General features: G+C 42.2%; 1 protein-coding gene across 1 annotated transcript in view; it reads left to right on the forward strand.

The window, feature by feature from the left end:
• The first annotated feature begins 5,849 nt into the window (after nt 1-5,849).
• Nucleotides 5,850-23,778, forward strand: part of AKT1 (AKT serine/threonine kinase 1) — a 65,750-nt gene continuing 47,821 nt past the window's right edge. The window contains exons 1-2 of the mRNA XM_065749479.1: nt 5,850-6,171; nt 12,165-12,336. Coding sequence (XP_065605551.1) covers nt 12,291-12,336 — 46 coding nt within the window. The 5' untranslated portion in view covers nt 5,850-6,171; nt 12,165-12,290. The remainder of the gene's footprint in view (nt 6,172-12,164; nt 12,337-23,778) is intronic.

The following is a 23,778-nucleotide window of genomic DNA, read 5'->3' on the forward strand; positions in this document are numbered from 1 at the left end:
TGCAGAGTACCACGTAAATACAGAATAGCAGAAACTCTCTGCAGGCAGGTCCTCAAGCAATCCCCAGTGATTTGGGGGATACAGAAGGGTGTCATGGGGTAGACCCGACTTCCTAAATAGGGTCAAAGCAAGAGTAACACCAGCATTATGTGCAGAGTATGGCAAGAGCTGAGAGGTGGGTGCCATCCAAGCAGGTAATTTTTTAGCAGTAGAAATGCATGCTGTTTTCAGCCTGAATTTGGCAGAGTTTATGCATGCTCCTGATTCTCACTCTTAATATCTTCTTAAATTTGTGAACAATTTCAGTTCATGTGGTGGCAGCTTTTTCAGTGGCTGTGTCTGCATTAACATTTTGGACTGGATCAAGAACACACTTCGGAAGCAAATCCCCTGATCGTGCCAGTTCATAGAATGAGACCCAGTAACACCTCATCTGAATCACACGCCTTCACCAACACACGGTGCGGAGTCAGGGCCTCCACATCATTGCATCGTGCTACAAGGCAGCTCCTTGAAGACCACGACTGCTCAAGCAGATCCGGCACATCTTGCCTTCTTACCCACAGGAAACTTCAGGCCGGGGGGAGAGGAAGAGGTTCAGGCCTGGAGCGGAGCCCTGTCCCTATAAGCAGGATGGAGTAACTTGCTCTGGCCACAGAGTGCTACAGCCACAAACCTAAATGTAGGCACAGCTAACAAAAACAGCAGTGATGTAGCTGAAGGCTAGTCAAAGCTTTCAAGAGTTTTCTGACTGCAAGATTAGACCTCAGCTATCTCACTGAAGACAAGAGGTATCATGAGGTCAAACTCAGTCAGATAGCAAGGAAATACAGGGGAGAGATGCTTAAACTGCAAAAAAATAAAAATAAAAATAAAAAGCTCTGAGTAGAATTTGCTCTTACTGGACCATATAGTATTATATTACCAGGGCTTTCCTTTCACAGAACAGCTTCTTGTATTATAAATACAGCTGAAATACCTCTTGTTGCTTCACAAGCCTGCTGTTTTTTGGCTGGTGTTAGACTGCAGAAACAAGGACGAGGAAGGGCTCTGTTTTAAAGAGATAATATGAAGATATGAATTTATCTTTCCCCTCTTTCCTGGCTTTCCTTTGGTTCACGGCAGTGTGATCTCCTCTACCCATGAGGTGTGAATACACATGAAGACATCACTAAGTGCAGTTTTATGGCTGTGGGAGCTAGGAGGTCAGCCCAGAATGATGCTGCCCTTCGAAGTTTTCAAATTATACAATTTTGATGAAGTGATTCACATTGTAGCAGATTCTCATGTGCACGCAGATGCCATTCAATTGCACTGATGAAATTAAAATCCCTTCTCTTCTAGCATTAATATGCAAATAATAATAATAAAAAGCCCTTCCTGATCACTGGATAAAAGTCTCACGTACATGTTTTACAAAGCCTCTGTCACCCTAATGCTTAAAACCTTAACGGCTCTGCCAAAGCTCTTGATCTCAAGGAAACTGTAAAGATCATAAGAAAGATTGACTGGCTCTGCGCTGTGTCCACCTGGAGCATAGCACAGCCAGTGCCAGTGCTCCAACAGCCTCTTGCTGTGCCCGTGCCCAGCTGTGCTGCTCCTCCTTCTGCATTTCCATGTGGAGATCTTCAGGGGAAATCAATCACTCATATAGCACTCAAGTTAATATGCCCATATTGTGCTTAACTGCATAATTTTAAGTGAAGAGCATAATCAGTGATGGATATGTGAGAGACAGGAACGCAACAGGAACCTGACCATTTTTACTTTATTTTTGTTTTGTTTTATTTTTCAATTTATATATATAAATTCACTATTTAAGTGTCAGAGGATTTTCCTTTCTGAATACAGCTAGGATTGTGATGTTTCCTCACATAGGTTACTGGAATTTCATCATTCTCAAGCATTTTCCCACAACTAAGTACTCATTTAATGTTACTTCATAAACAAGGGGGGAAATCAACAGTTTGAGGTAGAATTCAGTCCATCAACATCAGAGGCTGTGTGTTCTGATGTGTCCCTGCAGACCCCAATGGTGACTGGTCTAGGACTTGTGGTTATCACTGCAACAAGAAAAGCAGCTGTGGTGGTGTGTGGGACAGAACTGATACATTTGCTATTTTTATATGCTCAATATCTAACTAGTGCATTTTCTATACATACCAATTCAGTTCCTGTTTATATTCCCCACAGTGTGTTTGCTGCCCTATGTTGTGGCTATCATTCCCGAAGAAGAGGACTGTATAGCTCTCACTTTGGAGTTTGTCAACACCATTCCTGGCTCAGCCAGACAGGCTGAGGACAGGGAAGTGCACCTTCTTCCTCCTGCTCCAGCTGGAGGAAGTGTGCTGCCTTGCCAGGGCTCCCCAGCTTCAGCATGCTGGTGACCAGGAAACAGAAGCTGGCAACTGAACAGAGGTCTCCTGCTTGACCTCTTCAAGGAGCTTTAGCTATTAGGAAGAGTTCTCAAAAACACTCTAGCAAACAGCAGAATTCAGACCGCTGCTATTCAAGGTGCCAGTATAGCTGACACTCAGCCTTATATGGACAAGGCACATTTCTAAAAAGCAAAGTTGCAGTGTTTCAATATGACTATAATTATTATTTTTTTCTAGATAGCCTGCTATTGTTTTGCTGTTGAGAAATACACCTTCAAGAACTGGATTTGTTCAACTTCAGAAGCACAGCTCTTCCTTATAATTGGCACTAGTAAACCCACTTTTAATTTGCATATTCATTAAGCTACACGTTTGTCTTAGACCAAACTTGAATTGTTCATTTCAAAACTTAATGCGTAGCCTGAGACTACAGTTCAGAAACTCCAACAGGATGTCAGTCCACTTGAGTATACCCCATCTTTTAAAAAGGGAGGAACACATTTCCTGATGGTCCTTAAATGTGCTGCCACTGCTTGCATTCACAGAACAGAACTTGTTTGACTGGTGGTTAACTCAATAATTTCATTCGTCTTAATATGCTCTCCCTTCTTTTTATGCCTGAGTGAGTATAAAAATTCTTCTTCTTTTTTTTTTTAACCCAAAGCTGAATAATTTCAATGTTTTAAAATAGCTTTAAAAGTTACATCAAATTCCACGTTACCTATTCATTTGTTAAAAATGGATGGGAACAGTTCCTCTGTTGTGGTATCAACTGTGCTCTGCCATTAGCCTCTGTGTTCAGTATTTGAAGGTGTTACGATACCAAGGAAGACGTGATGCATGTAAGAAACAAGAGTAAACAGATGAAATCTGAGGACACACCCAGGGAAATCTAGGGACTTCCCTCAAAATTAGGGCTTATAGACTATAATCCCCTTGATGATAACTAAGTGATAAAACACACATCGTTTGCATTATAACAACTCTTGAGTGATTTCACTGTTCTCATTGAAGAAAAGGCCAGCTTTTGTTCACTGTTGATACAAAGTCGTTCTTGTTGCAGACCAGGCACTTCCTACTTTACCTGAGTATTTTTACCCACAGTACTTTGCTGTGTATCAGAGATAAGCCTTACTCTCATCTCTGAATCTAACTTCCCTCTCAATTTTGGGGAATCAGGATCCAAACTGTTTAGTATGGGCCTGTCTTCCATCATGGTGAATCAACAGTCTGTGAATCTAAACAATCTCTTCACGCTGAATTTCTTTTTTAATTGCACTTCCTTTTTAGCAAACAACGGAGGTTTATTTTCTCCTCCTCAGGACTGAAAACGATGCTTACCGTATGACCTTAATTTTAAAACTGCTGCTTTGTTTGCAGGGGGAAGTCCTAATGACCTTGCTCACCATGCAGCCTGAGAGCTTATCAATCAGAACTGGGTTTGGCAGGAAGGCAAGAAGCTCTCCTGCAAACAGATCTGTTACCAGAGATCTCCCCCACCTATACAGAAAGATAGTAAAGTCCAGCACTTACACATGCTCTTTATTGCAAGGCATAATTGCAGGGTGAAAACTCAAAATTAGTTCATAAATGGATTTTCTTCTTTTATTTGTAAGTTATATACGTGCCCTGTGAGCATTGCGCGCTGCCAATTAATTACATTTTAAAGATATCTCTGATATCTACCTGCATTTTATTCTCTCCTTAATATTCTGAACTTAATGCATAGCATGCAGAAATCTGATTTTTCTTTTCCATCACGTTAGGGTGTAGACGCTCCTCAGCCATTTCATTCTGTTCCAATATCAATATAAATCTTTCCACTGACAGCAGATGCAGATCTGACCCTATGCTGGGTAACTGGGCCTGCATTAGCAGGGTCCGTGCATTCTGCCAAGTTGCCTGAATGTTATATTTTTAAAATTGTGCTGAAACAAGCCCCAGTAAACCTAAAGGAGAGCTACAGAAAATGCCATACTGGTGTACCAGTTCTGCCAGTAGGAACCGTTCTGTTTGCTGGTGGGAAAAGGCCTTTCTCCCTCCATCCTGAAGAAGGGCTACATTTTTCCTTCTCTTTTTGGCTCCTTCACTGCACAAAATCCAGTGATCCATTGGACACTCAGAAAATTAGTGACACGTTATTATTTGGATGGATTTCCTGTTTGATGACAATAGAAGAAGGATATAAAATGTGTATTTCAGCAAGCATGTACAATCACTCCAATGACACAGTAGGAAAATCTCTTAGTATATCAAGTAGATTTGCTGCCTTTGTAAATGCAGAGCTGTATTCCCCAGCTTTACTGCTGTAAATGCATTTTACGTACCTTTATTTTGTTAACAGTGCAAAGCTGTGGGAAGATGTGCCATTTTCTAAATTCTAACGAGCTTCCAATTACAGAAACACGATCGTCAGTGATCGTATGCTTCTGAACAAATCAAATCACTCTTACAGCCCAGTTAGATTTTACAGCACTGTCAATTAGAAAATAAACAAAATCCCTTAATGAGTAAACAGGGAAAATTTTGATACTGGAAGCACAAAGAAATCATAAATCTGTCAAAGCCATTTCCACGACATCGTTTTTCAGAGAGGAGTAGCTCTTAAAATCTGACAAAATACTGCCCTGCTGCAAGCGATAGTTCACATTGCTGCAGCAATCTGTAACATTTTGGGGATGGTTTTAAAGTGAAAGAGGGGAGATTTTGGTTAGATGTTAGAAATAAATACTTTGCTCAGAGGGCAGCGAGGCCCTGGCACCGCTGCCCAGAAAGCTGTGGGCGCCCCATTTCTAAGGTGACCAAGGACAGGTTGGATGGGCATCCTGAGCTGGTGGGGGGCAGCCAGCCCATGGCAGGGGGTTGGGGCTGGGTGGACTTTGAGTGCAGCCATTCTATGAGGTGTGTGTACTGAGAGCAGGATGGCCTAGTGAGCAGCACCTAAACTCATGGTGTGGGCTGCTCTCCGCTACCTAGTTCCCAGGCAGGCCCACTTGCTGCAGGATGGTATACTAAAATATCCTCTAAGTGATTCTGCACTATGGGATCGATCAGGATTTAGGACGCGTTAGGAAAACCCGCAGCACGTAAGTGGATTTGTATGGCTTCAGGAAAGATTCACAGTTGCTCCAGCACTGTACAGGAGCCGCGTGCTTTCTGAGCAGCAGAGATGCCACGAAGCCACCGGGGCCCATGCTTTCTACAGTTCACTACCAACACTTCGGCACGAGCAGACAGCAGACTGCTAAGGCCGGCAGCTTCCCGCAGCCCTAAGCCAGGAAAAGCCACAAAGTGACCCACACCCAGCGAGGAGAACAGCCTGAAGCAGGCGGCGGGCTGAGGGGAGCAGCGAGGCGGAGCAGGGCGGCCCCACAGAGCGCGGCGGGGCGGGCGGGAAGCGGCTTGGCGGCGGCGGTAGGACCCGGCGGCCGCTCCCCGGAGGATGTGAGCGAGAGCGTGTGGGACGAGCCCGGCTCCGGCTGCGGGGAGCTCGGTCCTGCGGCTCCGGGAGCGCTGCTGAGCGAGGCGAGAGGCAACCTCCTCCTGTCGGCCGGAGCGAGGCGGAGCGGCGGGGAAGGCAGGCCGGCAGCCCGTGCGAGCCCCATGGGCCGAGCGACTGCGAGAAGGGGAGGAGGAGCCGGCCCGCCGCCCGCCGCCCGGGGATGGTGAGGAGGCGGCGGCTGCCGTGAGCACAGTTAGGCCTTCGCTCGGCGCTCGCCCGCCCGCCGGGCTCCCCCTTCCTCCGCTCTCCCCCTGCCGCCGCCGCCGCCCTCCCATCACCTCCCGCAGCCATGTAAGTGACCCGCTCCCCGGGCTGGGAAGGAGCGCCGGGGCCTGCTCCGCCGCGCATTGTGCGGGGTTCGGGAGGGGCGGCCAGGCGAGGCGAGGCGAGGCGGCCCTCTCCGCCTTCTGCGGGCGGCGGCCGCCGGGCTCCCGCTGACCCGCCTAGGCCGCGGTGGGAGCTGCTGCCGGCCCGGGCCGCCTGGGGGGGTGTGTGCCGGCTGTGCTGGAGGGGGAGGAGGGCTGCGGCTCCGGCGGAGGGCTCGGGGCGAACAGGAAGCTGTTGGCTTCCCTGCGATGCGGGGAATGGAAGTGGTGGAGGTGGGGGGGGCTCCCCCGGCCGCCCTCGGGGCCTGCTGCGGCGTCCCCGAGCATCTCCGAGGGAAACGGGGGTTGGGGCAGAGGGAAGGGGGGAGGCACTCAAAGTACGAGTTAGTAAGTGGCCGAGCGCTCCTCCATCTCCTTGCCCCCCCGGCCCCTGTTTTTTCCCCCACCCCCATTTTCCCCCTTTTATCTTTTGTGCGGCCCCGCGCTGCGTTGCGGACCGGGGTGTGTTTGCAGCCGGGGGTGTGAGTCTCTTGTGTGTCGGGCCCCATCACTTTGACTACTTGCAGTGGTGTTTCGCAGAGCTGCGGGGAGCTGCCTGCAGCCAAACCCCATCCTTCCTCCTCCCCCCCCCCCCCCCCATCCTTCAAGGTGGAATTCTGCAATTGCTGAAACCTTCCTGCAGACTTCTAGGACTTGTCCTTCGGATTCTTTGTACAACGCTGAATTCTAACAGCGCGTGAGCATGCTTGTATTTGCTGTGTGTTTTACTGGCAGAACAGTACTGATGCAGGTTGCACCTTATTGGAATTCCCCCTACCTCTGGGAAAGGATTTAACTGTTTTTCTCTCTTCTTTATTTTTCATTCATCCCAACCGTACAAGAAGCTAATCCCTGCTTTACTTTTGTCTGTTGTATTTATGCCACCAGGAGGGATGTACATTTCGAAATACAGTTACAAAGGGGCGTTACTAACACTTAATTCAGAAGAATATTTGTTTACAGGTAAATAAATGTAAGGCAGTGTGTGACTAGTAATTACTTTTTTGTAGCAGCTAATTTCCTGATGACAGCCACAGCATTTGTGTGAGTTAGTAGATTTAAGGGCACTGTGGAACCACCTTTGATTTTTTTTAAATAGGAGGGTTTTCCTTGTGTACATCATGTATGGAACTGTTTTTGGTGCTCAGCAGCAGCAGTAAATCAAATCTAGGAATCGATCCAGTGTCCACAAATAACCTGTAGCTCCAGTGTTGCTGGCTTATAGAAACAGCCTGTAAGCGATTGTGTTGAGGATTAAATAGGTTCATGAGTGGTTTGGTTTGCTTGGGAGACAGAACAAAACTTCCGTTATAAATACCTTGAAACAGAATTTGATTAAATGCATCTTAAGTTGGTACAGAAGTTCTGGGTAGCACAGTCATTAAATTATATGAGGGTAAACTGTAAAAGGCCTTCTTCTTGTTTTGGAACATAAAGAAGATTTTGTCTAGCCTATGGCTTTGACAGAGAGTATGAAGAGATCTCTTTTTCTGCCACTGCTTAGTTTTGAAATACGCAGTTCAATTTGTCCTATCAAACTGCAGTTGTGGTTGCAGCTTGGACAGCTGCATGTCGTAACTCTGGCCCCTCACCTGAACAAAATCAGCCTCCTGTCTATTGATTAGTGAAGACATGAGAGCACAGGCATTCCAAATTGCAGCTTTGTAAACCTAGATCGTGCTGACGGATTGGAAGAAAAGTAGATGTGGCTTTAGAGATTTTTTTTTTCTTCTCCACTTACTGTTTTTCCCACAGTTCTTAGTATCAGAGAAGCATTTCCAAACCTTGTGATAAGCTGCACATGCAGTCATGAAATACTCATTTAGACATGGTGTTGTTCTAAATGGAACATCACATGGGCTGGTAGCAAATATTTGTGACCATGCCTAACCCATGGTCCACAATGCATTTTTGTAAAGCAAGCTAAGATGCTGGAACAACCTGGTCCTTCTGTGCTCTTGAAAGCTGTCTGCCCAGATTGAGAAACTGGGTCATGGTGTGAAGCTGCTGTGAGTTCATGGGGCCTTGAGTGCTTTGGAAGCACTGCTGCTCCTGGGTAGGATTTGCATAATGCAGGAGATGTACTTCACCGGTCAGAGCATGGTGGAGATACTTCTCCGTACGCTCTACTTAAAACGCTGGCTGGAGCCCAACTTCGTTGTGCTTGTGCTGTTTGGATGCAGTTGGCTGTGAGCTTAAAATGAGACCGCGGATGTGCTGCGGAAAGAGAGCGCAGGTTGCTTGTGCCACGTGTGGGCCCCAAAGCATACACCTCTACCTCTGCTCCCTGCAGTTCTTGTGCCTCGCAACCAAGGTAGGCAGATGAGCAGCTGGATCCTTTTTTGGATGGTTCTGCTGTTGTGTGTTAAGAGAACATATATGGATGTGTTGTCACATCAGGGCTGCCGATCTGCATCCTGTAATGGGTGTTGGGATGGGCGAAGTGCTAGTCCTGGAGCATGCTTTGCTGTAACCTGCTTTCGGATCTGTGCTGGCTGGCAAAGCCAGCATACGGAGTGGACAGGGACAGGGCTGAGGCTGGTGGGTTTGATCTTCCTCTGAGCAAGGCTTGCTCCTTCACAAAGATGAAGTCATTAGGTGCTCTTGCATCCCATAAGCTTAGTTTCAGATTCACTGTTAATGGAAGAACTCATTTTCTTCCTGCTCTGCTTTTGAGTGTGAGTAGAAAGGAGTATAAAATTTGACCTTGGAAAGAGGGCAAATTGAAAAGGGCAGATTGCTCTCTTGCTTTCAGAGGTGTTTGGAAACAAGAGAACATGAACATATCTAGAAGAGCATATGAGAGAAGGAGCTCTCCCAAATACAGGAAAGATTGTGCTCCATTGAAGCAGGCTTCATTGTTGCAGTGCATAGAGAAGTGAGTGATCTTACAACTTATGAAAGTAAATACCTTTAAGAAGTAATGTATGCCTAAAAACAGCGTACACTGTGATACAATGCCAGTGTACTATTTGTGATTTACTGTGCTTCTGCTGTGTGAGGAATATTTTGGTATTGGAAAAGGTATTACAGAAAGTGTATTGAAAGTCCAGCAAACTGAATGCTGAGAGACAGAGTTGTTTAGCTTTTGACAGTACTCAGTCATGTGCAGATGCAGACTGAAGCAGCCAGGTCATACTTACCTCAGATGCCCTCTGCTCACTGGGAACCATTCCTAGATGGCCATAAATGAGGACTGTAATAATTCTTTTTTTTTTTCCTTCTTTCTAAAGTTTTTATGCAAATGGAACTTTCTCTGGTTTACACATCTTCAGAAATACATTGACCAGTAGTTAATTTACTCCTCTAATCCAGGAAATCACTATTACTTGCTACCACTCTATTCAATTGCCTTTTATTTAAATTCATTTATTAAGCACAACTTGGATGAGTATTTTGAAATACCAGATAGAGTGAGTTTGCTGTTGTCGGAGCTGTGTCCTGGAAAGTTTGTTGCTTAATGAGAAGGGATTCCCAGCTCTTCACACTGTGGAGAAAATACAACTCTAAGGGAAGTTCCCCCTTCACTAACAAGTGAAGGATGTTTCTTGTATAGGAATCGGAGGCAGAAGGCAGTCCAGGTCTTTTGGACACTATAAAAAATGGAAAAAGCAGTTCCTCTGATCTTTGGGCTTCGTTGCTGATTTGCTTTTTTTTTTTTTTTGCTGCCAGGTGGTAATCCTAGCAAGCATTAACCCAGAAAAACCTGGAGTATGTTAGTTGGATGTTCCATGATTTTGTGCCATCTCACTTTTCTCTGGTTTTTATAAAAGGATGCTTCCTTCTGCATACTAGTTTGGCTCATAGCTTTCTTTCTTTTAAAGCATGAGTCTTGGAAAGGATATTGACTGCTTAACACATTGAAACTGTTGAAGACACAGAGAGCTAGGTTACACAGGACCCTATTTTCTGTTACAGCACCAAATTAGACGCACTGACTTTCACACCTTGGTGTTGTTTCCTTACCTAAGCTGTGATAATCTTAGGGGTTCTGCTCAATGCTTTGCAAATCTCTCAATGCTTAAGTGAAACCTTTAGCAAGGTTTGGTTTCTTGTTGATGTCAACAAGTAGATCTAGCTGGCGTGACTATTGTGCATGCATTTTTGAAGGGACGGTGAAAGCATGCTGTGTTCATCAAGTTGTGTCTTAATTGCTTTGGATCTGAAGGAGTTTGTTCGAAGACAACTGGTGGCTGTGGGCTGCTGGTCTCTATTCTGAAGCATATGGTTCTCACATATTTATTTATGAAATTAAGAATTCTTACAAGTCTCTTGTTCCAGTGTCATTTTTTTGTGTGTTTTCCCTCCCTCAGGCAAACGTTATATCTGTTTCTTTCAGTTGATAATTATAGGCAGTCAGAAATGGGAGATTCATAATTTGGAAAAAATCTGCTGTTTTCAGGGGAAAAAAAGAATAAAAAATAAAATGTTACTGGAAGTAGTGATGACTAGTTAAGGTTCATAGGTAGAAATATTAAGATTTACCTTCTTTCTCTGGCATCTCCTCCCAGTCAATTTCTGCTTGTAGTGACCATTCAGATTTGACTTCCTTGCTTCAAAAATGGTTTTAGAGCACTGACAACGAATGGTACAGGCCCCTCTGTCCTTGCTAGTGTCTCAGTTCTGGGTTGGATTCATTTTGACCACCTGCTTCGTCCGTCCAGGGTTGTGTCTTAGTGAGTTATGTGAAATTAGTCGCTTTTTAATCTGGTTTCTGATGAGTATCACCTGCATGCTCACAAATTATTGATGCACACATGCCAAACGCATGCAGAGATGATATGTATTTGTTGGTAGGAATGTGATGTCTCCGTATGGAGGGGAGCCAGTAAAAGCCAGGTCTTTGGTGCTGTGTTACAAGTGCTGCCATGTTAGTTATTACCTAGTTTAGAACGTCACTAGTTTTTTTCCTTTATTACCTAAGCAGTACCAAATTGGATGAACAAATGGACACTTCTGAGAGCTCAGAAGTCATTAAAGAAAAGCAGAGGACACTTATACCACAAGCAGAAAAATAATAATCTTCAATTTAGAAAATAATAATAGCTGATGTATCTTGGAAGAGCTGCTTTCAGTGATGGAGAGAAAGATGATGAAGGCTTCTGAGATAGTCAGCCATGAGACAGACAAATTTTCAGTAACTTTTGGCTATTCTGAGCTATTTAGATAGGGACTTCCTCTCATACAGCAAAACAATAAAAATCCTAAGGCATCTTTACATTGTTTCAGTGCAAAAAGGGAGCAGCAATCAGCAGTGAGTTAGAGAAACATGATAAAAGTGATCAGGGTGCTTCTAATGGCTGATTTAGGATAACGTAAGCTTATCTCAGAATCTTGGTAGAGAGGCAGGAATTATATCGAAGACAGAGAAGGTGATTTTGGGGGAAGTCAAGGAGATTTGAGTGAGATAACAGGATACCGTGCAGCAAAGTATTGGGAATTTTTATTCTTGGGTGCAGTGTGTATTTGGTGATAGACTGATACACAGCAGGCTGTAAATAAACCTTCCTGTGGGGGTTCTGGAGGTCATGCCAAGAAATATTTAGACCTAGACTTTGCTGAGTCTTGGATTTTTTTCTTGTTGAGGGGAGTTTAATGTTGTGGAGAACTGGAAGGTGTCGACTAGGCAAAGACTCGCGTCCACCTCTAATCTAGATAGGGTGCTGATATTGTGAGTTTGCCAGTGGTCAACCAGCTTAGTGAAGAAGCAGGACTTAAGCAGGCACTTCTTCTAGCACCTTCACTCTGAGATATAACAATCCCTGTGAAGAACAAAGCCCTCATTTAAGATTTGTAATAATAAAAAAAAAAAAGCCAGTAGTGAAAACTACTCCCTGTTGTATCCCTGATTTCACATATGTGATGTACTATAAATGATGGTGGACTTCTGTTTTTCTTTTCTTTTGATCCTTTTAGAAGTAGCTGAGAAGGAGAAAGACGAGAGAAAACAACATCCCTTTTGTGTGGACCCTTCTGCTGGAGTTCAGAAATTTCAACAGTGATCTTTTGATATAAACTGATATACCAAGAGACATTCCCGCCATTATGAATGAAGTAGCGATAGTGAAGGAAGGGTGGCTCCACAAACGAGGTAAGTGGCTCTCCTCTTCAGTACAGCTGGGTGTCGGGCCCTTCAACATGAGGTCTTCCCTTTAGCAAGGTGTATTCAGATAGTTGGTTCTCATTTTCCTGCTTGCCTCAGTGGGAAACTGTCTGTAAGGAGTGTGTGACTTTCTGTCAAGCTGAGAAAACGCATTACAGGGAGATTTCTTTGGGTTTGTGCGTGTGTGTGTGTTCACATCAAACTGCGCCAGCTCTTTGGTTTGAAAATGATTATGAAGATAGCAACCAGAGATGATACTCACAGTGTTAAAGGTTCGACTAAGGCAAATCATTTGTTTTATGTGTAGATCTGTAGCTTTTCTTTTTCTGTTTCTATGCTGCCTTGAAGTGAACCTTGATTTGAATGGTGATTGGTCTTTGTGAGGAGTGCAGAGACTTGCCAGAGAACGTGTTCTTCTGTTTGTCTGAACCTCTCTTGATACTGGTGCCCTAGACACAAAGAACAGTCTTGAGTTTGTGCACTCTGCATTTCTGCTTGTAATGAGGTATGATTTTTATAAAAAAACATTCTAGACTGGATGACAAAACTGCAATACTGTATTCATGTGTACCATTATGCTTTTTGTGTTCAAAAAAGGTTTTATTTCCAAAACACTGGACTTATACTTAATTTTTGAGAGGGTAGGTGGGTGTTTTCAAGTACTACAATGCTGCTCCTGGCTTACCTGCTTCCTTGTATTCTGCTATTGTTTCGTGTAAGAGAGAGATTGGTGTTAGGTACTTTCCTTAATATCGTCATTTTTGGACCAAAACCAGAACCCATGTGCTCCAGCAGTAGAGAAGCTTGTATGGTTTTGCAAACTCAGGATTTTTCTAGAGGGTTTGCAACAACACGCCTGAAGGTGCAAAGGTATAGTGTAATTATTTTTGGAAGAAAATGGAAATTCATTATCAACACCTTGATAAAGGCTGATCATTCATCTGCAACAATGAGGTTTATAATCCATGTTTTAAAAGGGTGCAGTTTAGCAAATTATCTGATGCTTGATGTAGAAGTGCTTTGATATGCTATTTTCAGGTTTTTGTTCTGGTCTGTTTTACTTGAAAGCAAAGATAGGAATGTTCCTATCCACTCATTACCTTCAATAATGCACCAGATAATTCTGGTGTATGTAGGCTAGGTTATTCTGGTAACAAACTTGTGAATTGCACTGTTGGGTTAAAACAGGAGGAAGAAACACAAAATCATGTTTCCCGTTCCCATTTATGTATCTAGAAACTCATTAAATAAGTGATACATTTTTACTTTTAAATGCTGTATTTAGACTACAGTCTTTTTAATCTTCTCATTACAGTTTTGTCTGTACATCCTTTTTTTTTTTTGTTTGTTTGTTTTTTGAGAAGCACTGCACAGAAAACTGAGGGAGACATAGTTTTAAGAATTTGAAAATGGAATTTTAAAAATGCACAGGTTGTCAGGATGATCCAGGTGTATCTGGAACTTTAAAGCAGTCACATTGCAATCCTGTTTCTATTTAGTCTTGAGAGCTGAATTTACCTTGTTTCTGGGATTGCAGTGAATCTTCTTTCATGTAAGGAGGCTTCTTCAGGTCTCAGCAAAAGAGGCTCTGATCTCTTGATCTGATATTTCTCTTTTTCAAATTACCTTACAGAAACAGATTATTGTCTCAGATGGCTTGCTGATGGTAGTTTGAGATTATCTGTTGAGCCATTTCCATTTCCAAAATGTTACTCTGCATGTTCTGCATAATTGAGATTGCAAATTTGTGCCTAAACTGTCAAATGTTTCCTGGTGGTTTTTGGATGCTGGTTGTCCTAGTCGTTTTTAACCAGTTTGACATTGCCTTTTTGCCTTCTTTGTGGATACAGAGACTCCTACCTCATCCTGCTTCATTCATTTTGCCACTGTTAATTTGATATTGTCCAATTGGTTTTGGAAAGCAGAGTTGTGTCTCCCCGGTTTCCCCTGCTGTACTCTGTGTCTGTTCCGTTACTTTCTTAATTATTGTAGCTGCTGTGAGATCTGTTGAGAAACTCAATTCTTTTGGCTTGGGGGAGGGGAATCTGATCCATTTGTGTACATGTTTTGTAAATGACTTTTTTTTCTTTAATCACTTACTGTCAGACCCTATCAGTGTGCTTGCTCTGCAAGATCAAGTGCTACAACCACAGGATGTTTCCAAAACTGATGTCTGATACTGTGAGCTTCAGAAGTTAAGGCATAAACAGTAATTACTGCAGGGAGGGACTGCTGAAGGATTTTAGATATAGGAAATGTATATTGCTTGTCTTTTGGGGATAACTTATAAAACCGAAGGTTGGACTGCTTGTGGTCTTTAAAGATCCTAGGGCTTTTCACATGCAAATATTTTGTAGCAACTGGTCAAAATCCAGTTTGGGCAATTAATGTTTTCTCTACTTAAAACTTCCCCCATAGCTTTTGGATTTGGTATCTCTTTAGTTCATGTCCTGAGCAGCTGAACAGCATGACTGCATGCAGTTAAACAGTTGCTACATCTCAATTAAGCAGAGGCTTAATTTTGGTAGTTTTAATGATTTGTGCCTGTATAAATCAGCTGGTAAAGTGCTCTGGAGCCCTTCTGGATGGCAGGTGTATGTAAGCACAAAGCCATCATTATCAGGAGCAGGTGTTTTGGCCTGGCAGGGAAATAGCAGGGCTTTCTAGAATTCTGGGGTTGTTTTCTTCTGTCAGCTTGCTTTACATTTTGGTTTTTGTTTCCAAGATTAAAAATACAAATGGAGAAATGAAATTAAACATCTCTGCCTGGCTGTGAGCTCTTGGCAGTTCTGTAAGTGTGTCGCTTAAAGGAAGTTCTACTTCCAGTAGCACAGATGTTTGTTTGTGCAGAGGCCAGAGTCATCTCCGTGACATGCCTAACCTCAACCAGGCAGAAATGTAAGAATTCATGAATGAACTTTTTTCCCACTTGGCAGTACTTGTTGCTGTTACTCCAGTCGCAGTGAGGCGACAGACTCTTGCAGGACAGAGACGGTAGTTAAAATACTAACCAGTCTGAGCAGAACTGCACAGCTGAAGGCTTTAAACACACATAAAAAGGGAATGAAGAAACTCTGATTTGGGGCGGTGCGTTGTGTGTGCACAGCACATGTAGGCTCTGAGATTTATGCTGGAGGATTGTTCATTGGGAGATATGGGGGAAATGGGTAGCTACCGAGGTGCTGTATTTGTGATTGTATATCAACTAGCAGGGAGAAAAAATTTCTGTCCAAATTGCTGCTTGCTGAGGTTACTGGTTTTCTAGATGTTTTATAAGGAGTATTTTACTTCTGGTTATGCATTGTAGAACTTTTAGATAAAAAAGAAATGCCTGAGTACATTTCATTAATTTTACTGCTTTACTTTTAAAGAAAAGTAAAGCAGTAAAATTTTACTTCTCACTTAATTTCTCATGTATTCCCGCTCTGGTCCCTGCTTATGAAAGTCCTTCTATTGTCTTCAGTCTTCATCCTGTTTTTTTTTTTTTTTTTTTTTTTTTTTTAAGTCTTTCTGCAAGGCTAACAATGAGTGGGATTGTGCATGCTGATGCTCTGTCATCTCTGTCTACCCTACTACGTCCGGTTTTCCTATTAGGGCATAAACTCAATGGAGAGAGGAGTCTTTTGGAGAGGGAGGGTAGGACGGAAGGAGGGGGAGGGAAAAATGTACTCTCACATTTATTAAAGGAAATAGAAATCTAGATTTCTCACTCTGAGAACTTTGAAGCAATTTTGAGCAACAGGAGAAACCTGTGTGTTCATCCATTACTATTAGGCAGCAAATGTGAAGCTGCTTTTTTGTTTGTTTTTAAATACCTTAAGAACACAGCATGCTAATTTTAACCATGAAAACCAGAACATGTCCTCCGAACGTCAATCTGTGTGGACTTCACAGATCAGACTATTTGAGTAGTTCAGGACTGGTTGCCAATTTGATGAAAATTGCTAAAGATCCTTAAATGAGAAATTACACAAAGGATACTTATTCCACTGCTGGAAATGCTACTAAATTTGTTGAAGAATTGTTTCTGTAATGAAATGAAGTGACACAGATGTTCTAATAAATAACTACAAGTCCTTGGTGGTTTGCCGTCCTACAGCTACATTGTGTAAAATGAATGCAGGATCCCGATACAAAATAAAAGCTAAGAGTTAAACACTGATGGTTACTCTTTTAACCTTCTCAGCAGAGTAATGCGGACTGTAAATTTTACTTCTGCTATTTTGAGCACAAGTTCACACTTCTAGTGTTTTGTTAGTATGAATCAAAATGGGATAGTAAGGTGTGTGACCAGAAGTTAACTCTTTTTCAAGCCAGTGGGTGTCCTGTGTTGCCGTTTTCCTTCACCTCTTCTTTTTGTCCTGTTTTCATCATGTTCTCTACCTCTTTTTGTATGTGTGTGTGTGTGTATGTTTGCTTTATTTTTGGTCTTCTTTCTTTTTTTTCCCCTCTCTTTACCTTGGCTTTTGTCTGTCTCTGGGATATAGCCGGTGCTTTCTTGATGACCTGTGTAACCAGTACTGTCAAGGTTCACATTAGTTCAAGGATCGTCTGGCTTTCATGGTATTTCAAAGGAGTGGCTGGGGCATTTGATACAAAGGATCCTAAGGCACATCTGAACTCTCAAGATGCCAGCTATAGAGAAGCACAGCTGCTTCAGAGGGAAAACTGAGGGTAAAAGGAAAGGTAAGAAACAAGATAGGAGCTGAACAAAGAGTGGAAGGGGGAAGTCTGTAACAGAGGGAAACAGTCTGATGTCACTTCCAGAGCTGAAGGCTTGGGTGTATAGGGAAATCTCTTGCTGTTCTTCTTGAAAACAAAAGATAAGCTGTGTCAGTTAGTGGTTTTTGTTTTGTGTCTATTTTTCAACACATGGGGCAATAATTTTGCAATGCTAGCTCTCGGTTGCTTTCATTTTGCTAGTACTGTTCTGGGAAAAGGGAACTGGGGAGGAACCAGGAAATTATCGACCAATAAATCTGACCTCGGTGGTAGGCAAGATGCTAGAGACATTAAGAAAGGATGAGATCACAAAACATCTGGAGAAATATGAGCTGATAATGGCTAGTCAGCTTGACTCTTAGAGGGTAAACCTCATATGACGGAATTATTTGTGGAGAGATCATAGGAAACAAACTGGGTACAGTGTACTGTAAAGTCTGCTTTGGACAGCAGTGAAGCCAGATGCTGAGCATTACCTAGCACAGCGAAACTGTACTATACTGTGCTTTTGAGAGGAGGAAGAGCTGGAGTTGCCTAGAGATTGCTCGTCTTCCTACCACTGAGCAGCAGGCTGCTTCAGCTTTTGACCATCTCAGTTACTTTCCAGGGTCTTTTTTGAAAGGTCTTTCTGGCCAGGACTTCTTGGTGTTACAGCTTCACATTCCTGCAAAGCAAAGTCTGAATATTTGCTTGTTTTTCCCTGGAAAAAATTACTCCCACCAAAATTGGTATTCCAATATTTTCCTTGCCAATATGGAGTTCTTGAGTAAGAATGAAGTTCTTAATCAGTTCTTTGGAGAAGTCACATTAGGTTAGTTATTTTCTCTGTGTTTGTAAACTGTCTGGAAGTTACTTGTGAGTGATAGCAAGCCCGCTCTCGGTATGAATGACAAAGAGGAACAGCTCAGATGTAGATGCTCAGATTGTTTGTGTTAGTTCTGGAAGTTTACTTAAATATTCTGTGTTATTGTACGTCAGCAGCCAAACAAACTAGGTCTCAATTTTATCTCTGAAAGTGAGGTAGCATCATAAATTGCTGCTACTTCTTGTTAAAAGAGATCTGAGAATGAGGGATCTAGGACATTGCAAGCTTTATTTAAAGTGAGCCTGGTAAAGCTTCGTACAGTGGTTTACACGGAAGCCGTCTGTGTTGTCTTTGATCCTCTCCTCTCTTTCCTGGTTCCTTTATTTTAGAGGAGAAACAAAGTAAAAGCCAGGCCTGTGGGGGAAAAAATTAAATAAATATTTGTCCACATGTGGTTTTCTATTTTTTTTCCCTTCTCTTAGTAGACATATTGAGAAGTCATCATGTCTGCACTGAGGAAGAAGTAAGTACTAAGGGAGTATGCTATTTTGAGGTGAGGAGAGAGCAGAGAATAAAGCTCTGAGCATTGTTCTTGCAGGAGTGATTTTGAGCAGGGAACTGTGCAGTGCAGTTTTGAATTTGGCGCCCAGTCCTCCCTTTGGAATTTCTTCCCTGCAGACCTGTGTGAATGCCAGATGCTTCCTTTCTCTTCTGCTGCTCCATGCTCACACTCCCACTGTGTCCACACCTCCAGCTGCGCTCCTTGCCTGTGCCAGAACTGGCTCTGGGTTAGCACCAGTAGCCTTAGACTTCACCATCTGAAAGAACTGGCCAGGACTTCAGATTGTTAGTCTAGATGGTGACCTGTAGTGAGGTTTCCATTTATCCGCAGTTTGTGTTACTGTCAAGTTCTGAAAACTGCTAGAGTGGTTGTTGGTCTCAGGATCATCCAAGGGATAAAGAAACAAATCTTGATATACGTTGGGAAGAGAGTATTTAACATCTGAACTTTTTATTTGATTGCATTTTAAAAGATGGAGCATTGTTGTAAGAAAATAACTATCAGCCTTGTGGGTTTTTTTTCCTTTTATGTATTGAAGTAACTGATTTACTAAGAAAAGAAATGAGTTGAAGCTTTATTGAAAAATAATCTCTCAAGGGGCGAAGACAAGGGGAGGGATTATTATTTTCAGATGCATTATGTTTCAGGTACAATGTGCATCTTAAAGGGGGAACAAAAAGCAGGAAACTGTATGAGGAAAGAGGAAGAAACAGAATGGAGGAAGAATAACACCATATTAGGTGTGAAGTAGTGTGCTGCTGTGAGAAGTGTTTATTGCAACTGAAAGGGGGAAATTAGGAAGACCGAATTCGAGTGAAAACTTATCATGAACTGTTGGGTTATTCTCCCAACTCTTCAAGTTGAGCCAAAAATGTGAAAAGATAGCTGGTCAAACAGTGTTGTGAAATTTGTCAATTTATGCAAAAGTGCATGGTCGTGTATGCAGACAGCTGAGGTAAGCAATCATCACAGCCTGCAGGCAGAAGATGAGAACTGTCACTTGCTGCTTTCTGAGTCCCTTGGGTAAGTCGGGAGAGTGATTTTGAAGTACTGGTGAACTGGACATAGGAACGTACCCTGAGCCCGTGGTTCTGAGCGTAGCTGCAGTTGTGTGGCTCTTGGGGCTGAGCAGAGCACCTGGCCAGTCACAGGGCTATCAAATCACTGCTCTGTTCAGCGTTAACAACCTACTCTTAAAGAGGACCACAAAACACGAGTGCCAGGGAGTTGGGTTTTGTATTGGCACTGAACCACGGCCTTCGTGGGAGATGGCTGTGTTGAGGACTGGAGCTTGCTACCAAAATGTGTGGTGGTGTGCTGATAGGAAAGTCTGACTCATTGAGTTGACACTGTGGATTTCAGGTGCTGAATGGGGTTCATGACTGCTTGCAGCAGTCGCTGTTGTTTCTCAGATTTTATTTGCAGGCCTTATGTGTTTGCAAAAATCTGTTCTGCCAATAGATGTTATGAGATTTCTCACGGTTTTTGCCCCTTTTTCTTAGATGGAGAAGTGTGCTGACCTTCGTGCTCTAGAGGAAAACTGGAAAATGTAACCTGAGAGGCTTAGTAACAATTTAGATCAAGGAGAAGAAAAAGGGCTGTTTAATTGTTTTTAATGATAAGTCTCAGACTATTGTGTGATTTAAAATAATTTCAAAGGAATGCTTGTATTTTTCTGAGTTCTTCCCTGCTATGTCTGCGACTGTGACAGAGGATGTAGGGATCAAGAAAAATATCCTGATTTCACTTCAGAAAGTCTCTGTTAAGACAGAATAACTTTTGTGTTTGCTGGAAGAGGCTTGATGCCTCTAATGGATAATGGTCATGTACAAATAAAAGTGTGTTTGAACTTATTTTTTTATACGTTAAACTCCGCTAAAGTCTTGACTTAATAGGAAAAGAATACTTATATAGAAAACACACGGTAAGAATTTTAAGCCTGTGTGTGTGCTACATTTGCCAACATACCACCACCATGCTTGGAATAATTTAGTTACACTGATCTGGGAGATACTTACACTAGGTAGGATTTATGCCCTGAAATAAAAGGATGCTCACTACTTCGTCTGCTTTTGCTATCATTCCTGGGTCGGACTTTACCAAGTGGAGTGTAGTAAAATGTTACACCCTTGAGCAAAACTGTTGAGCGGATCAAAATCCGAGATCCAAATATCACTATTTTGTCCAAGGAGTACAGGCAAAACAAAACAATCCCTAAGATAGCAGAAATGAAGTAGTATGTGAAACAGAGAAAAAGAGGTGTAGAAAAACAGCCAGGCTTTGATCCTGAATCCAAATATCACTATTTGAGATAGTGATAGGAGGATGGTTGGACTAGATGATCTTATAGGTCCTTTCCAACCTTATGAACTTATGAACTTATAAAATCCATTGTTAGGCCTCTTCACAGAGGGAATGCTGCCTCGTACTTGTTTGTTGCTTTTCATGGACTTGCAGGCACAGATTGTTCTGTCTGGATTGTTTTTTACATGTGTGTCACAGAAACACCCGCTGCTGTCTGTGGGCCGTAGACGTTCTGTAAATAGCACTCAGTTACACAAATGGTAGTATTTTCATTCTATAGATTATTTACATTCTTTTTAAAAAGTTTTGATCATGCAGTCTCCTTCCTGTCTTATCATTAAGTACAAATCAAACTTTGGGAGCACTGTGAGAAGCAACAGCTTTTCAGCTGAAGGCTTTTGTTTCTTAATTCAAGGCTTGACTCAAAGTGTGGACCAGACTTGAATCCGAGATAATTTATGATAGCAGCACAAGTGGTGGGACTTGGAAGTAATTTTACAGATGGAAATTGGTTTCTGAACATAGGCTATGAATTCTGCGCTGTTGTAAATTCAGTAATCAAGTCATTCTGTGATATATATTTTTTGCATTGCTTTGGCAGTATCTTGAAAATGGTGCTTTAGATTGGTAGGTGAAGTTACCTTGTTTTTTTCTTTTCTCTGTTGTATGTATATTAATAAATCTAGCCTTTTAAAGCAGAAAAATGGTGTTGCTGGTTTAATGGCACCTCTGATGCCTTTCAGGCAGTGAAGGAGTAGGATAATAATGGAATTTATTCAACCTAAAGTTTTCCTTGTGTCAGAGGTCCCTGTGGTTCTAGATTGTCTTTTCTGGTACAGATGAAGCTTTACTACAGCATGAACATTTGAAGATACGCAACTGATTTATCTCCAGGTGGGGAAGCTGAAGTTATCTTGTTACTTGTGTGATAAAAAAAAGTATTTATCCTAAATAAGAATTAGGAAAAATCACTTTTTTATATGTGGAAAATCCCTTGAAAACTTGCCAGCAACAGCCTTCAGCTGACTTGTGGAGGCACTGCCTACCAAACACTATTATGACAGCTTGTTTCTGTTGTTTCTGCAAGGGTTTATCCTGTAAAGTCAAGATATCATGCTCCAAGAGAAGGGGAGAGATGGGGAGATTACATCATCGTGGAAGAATACCAGAATAGTTAGCTTTAAAGCCATTCAAGACTACATTGGCACCCCTTTGTTATACAGTGTAGCTGAAAACGAACTGCAGCAATAATGAACCAATCCATCTAAATCACAGCAGCTGAACAACTGACTGTTCTATCTCAAAATGCAAATGTGTTGTGCAGAATGGATTTAATTGTAAATGTTTACTTAGTAGGGAATATGAGCCTTTTCGTTTGTGACAATAATTGTGAATACAAAGACCCAAAGAATTTTAAGGTTTACATAGCTTGTCCCTGTTCTCATAACAATATTTCAAAGTCAATTTTTTAAAGAAATATATCATTTGGCTTTTTTTTTCTAACTAGTGAATAGAAATCCTAAGTGCCCAATCTCTAGTCAGCACGTTGAAAACTGAAAGATAAATTTAGCTATGAGTATTCAGATCGGACAGGCTTTTCTGTTGTATTTTCACATCTATGTTAGGGCTTTTTAGTAGCTTCAGGTAATAAGGAAAAAATGCTGACTTTCCAAGCTCAGATTTGTTTTTACAGTGCATGTAGTGTTACGCAGACTATTAGCATTCTCTTGCAGGTTCACATAGTGAGGTGCCTCTCAAACAAGTCAAGGGTTATACTTAGGAATTTCTGCTCCGGTTTAAAAGAAAACAAAAACAAACATGTTGAAATCTTCCTTTGTTAAGTTCTTGAAACTGGGCCCCAGATCACAGCTCATGAAGATGTCTCTCTGTCACTACTTTGAATTTTTAATTAAAATAAAATAGCATTGCAGTCTTTTGGGGGAAAGGAAAAAGCTTGCAGAGCTTTGCAAGTAAAAAGAAAGAGAAAGCACAGATATCTGCCTCCAAGCTGTTACTGTATATCTTTTGGTGTAAGAAAAGGCATATAACATTGAAAACACATACAAAAAAAAAGCCACAGCAGTGTGCATGTTTATGCTTCTGTTGGCATTTTGTGTGTGCATTCCTTAATATATTTCACATGTGGACTAGTCCTTCTGAAAAAGAGATAACAAACCCCCCTGAAGAATAGGCCTTTGTGACACTAGTGAGAAGTTTACTGTGCCAAAGTTATGGTAAGAATTTGTAAATTTTGGCTGCTGGAGTGCTTCCTTCCCCTGCTATGTTTTTAATGTTGGAAACTTAGAAGTGTGGAATAGAGAGTTGCTTTTTGTTTTTGGTGGTATTTTTTTTGACTGACAATGCAAACATTCATTTCACAAACTAAACCACTGTCCACATGACGCTGCTGGCAGTATACAAACACCCTGCTGAGCTTGTTCTGCAGAAGTCTACTGTGGGCTTTCTGGGTCTCACTGAAATGGCTGGCCACTCTTTTCAGGGCCCTGGTGCAAACCCAGCCTATAGCTGCTGAGATTGAGCGCTTCTGATTCATGTCCCTGAAAGAAATGCTTTTACTTGGAACAGAGCCCTCAAAGCCTGGCTGTTTTTCTACACCTCCTTTTCTCTGTTTCACATACTACTTCATTTCTGCTATCTTAGGGATTGTTTTGTTTTGCCTGTACTCCTTGGACAAAGCTAAACCTATCAGGAAGATGTTTAGTTTTTCCTCATCACCAAATATATTTCCTCCTAGATATGAAGTCCTTTCTTCATCTTGATCTTGTGTTGAATGTTTGAGGTTTTGGGTAGGCAAGATCACTTGGGATCAGGAGGTACCTGTGGCCTGAGGACTTGGTGATGCACTAGCCAACAACACCGTTGTCTTCTCTGGGTTTTCTGGAGTTACCAAGGGCAGAATTTGAGTCCAAGGCTGGACTGTCATGGTGACAAAATATTTAGAAAACATTTTCTTGCCTGAAACAAAAGCTTGGTTTGTGCAACATGAAGTACTGACACAGTGTAATAAACGACTGTG

Source organism: Cyrtonyx montezumae, unplaced genomic scaffold (assembly GCF_038088225.1).
Source record: "Cyrtonyx montezumae isolate F1298 unplaced genomic scaffold, pur_monq_1.0 scaffold_10, whole genome shotgun sequence".
Taxonomy (NCBI): Eukaryota; Metazoa; Chordata; class Aves; order Galliformes; family Odontophoridae; genus Cyrtonyx; species Cyrtonyx montezumae.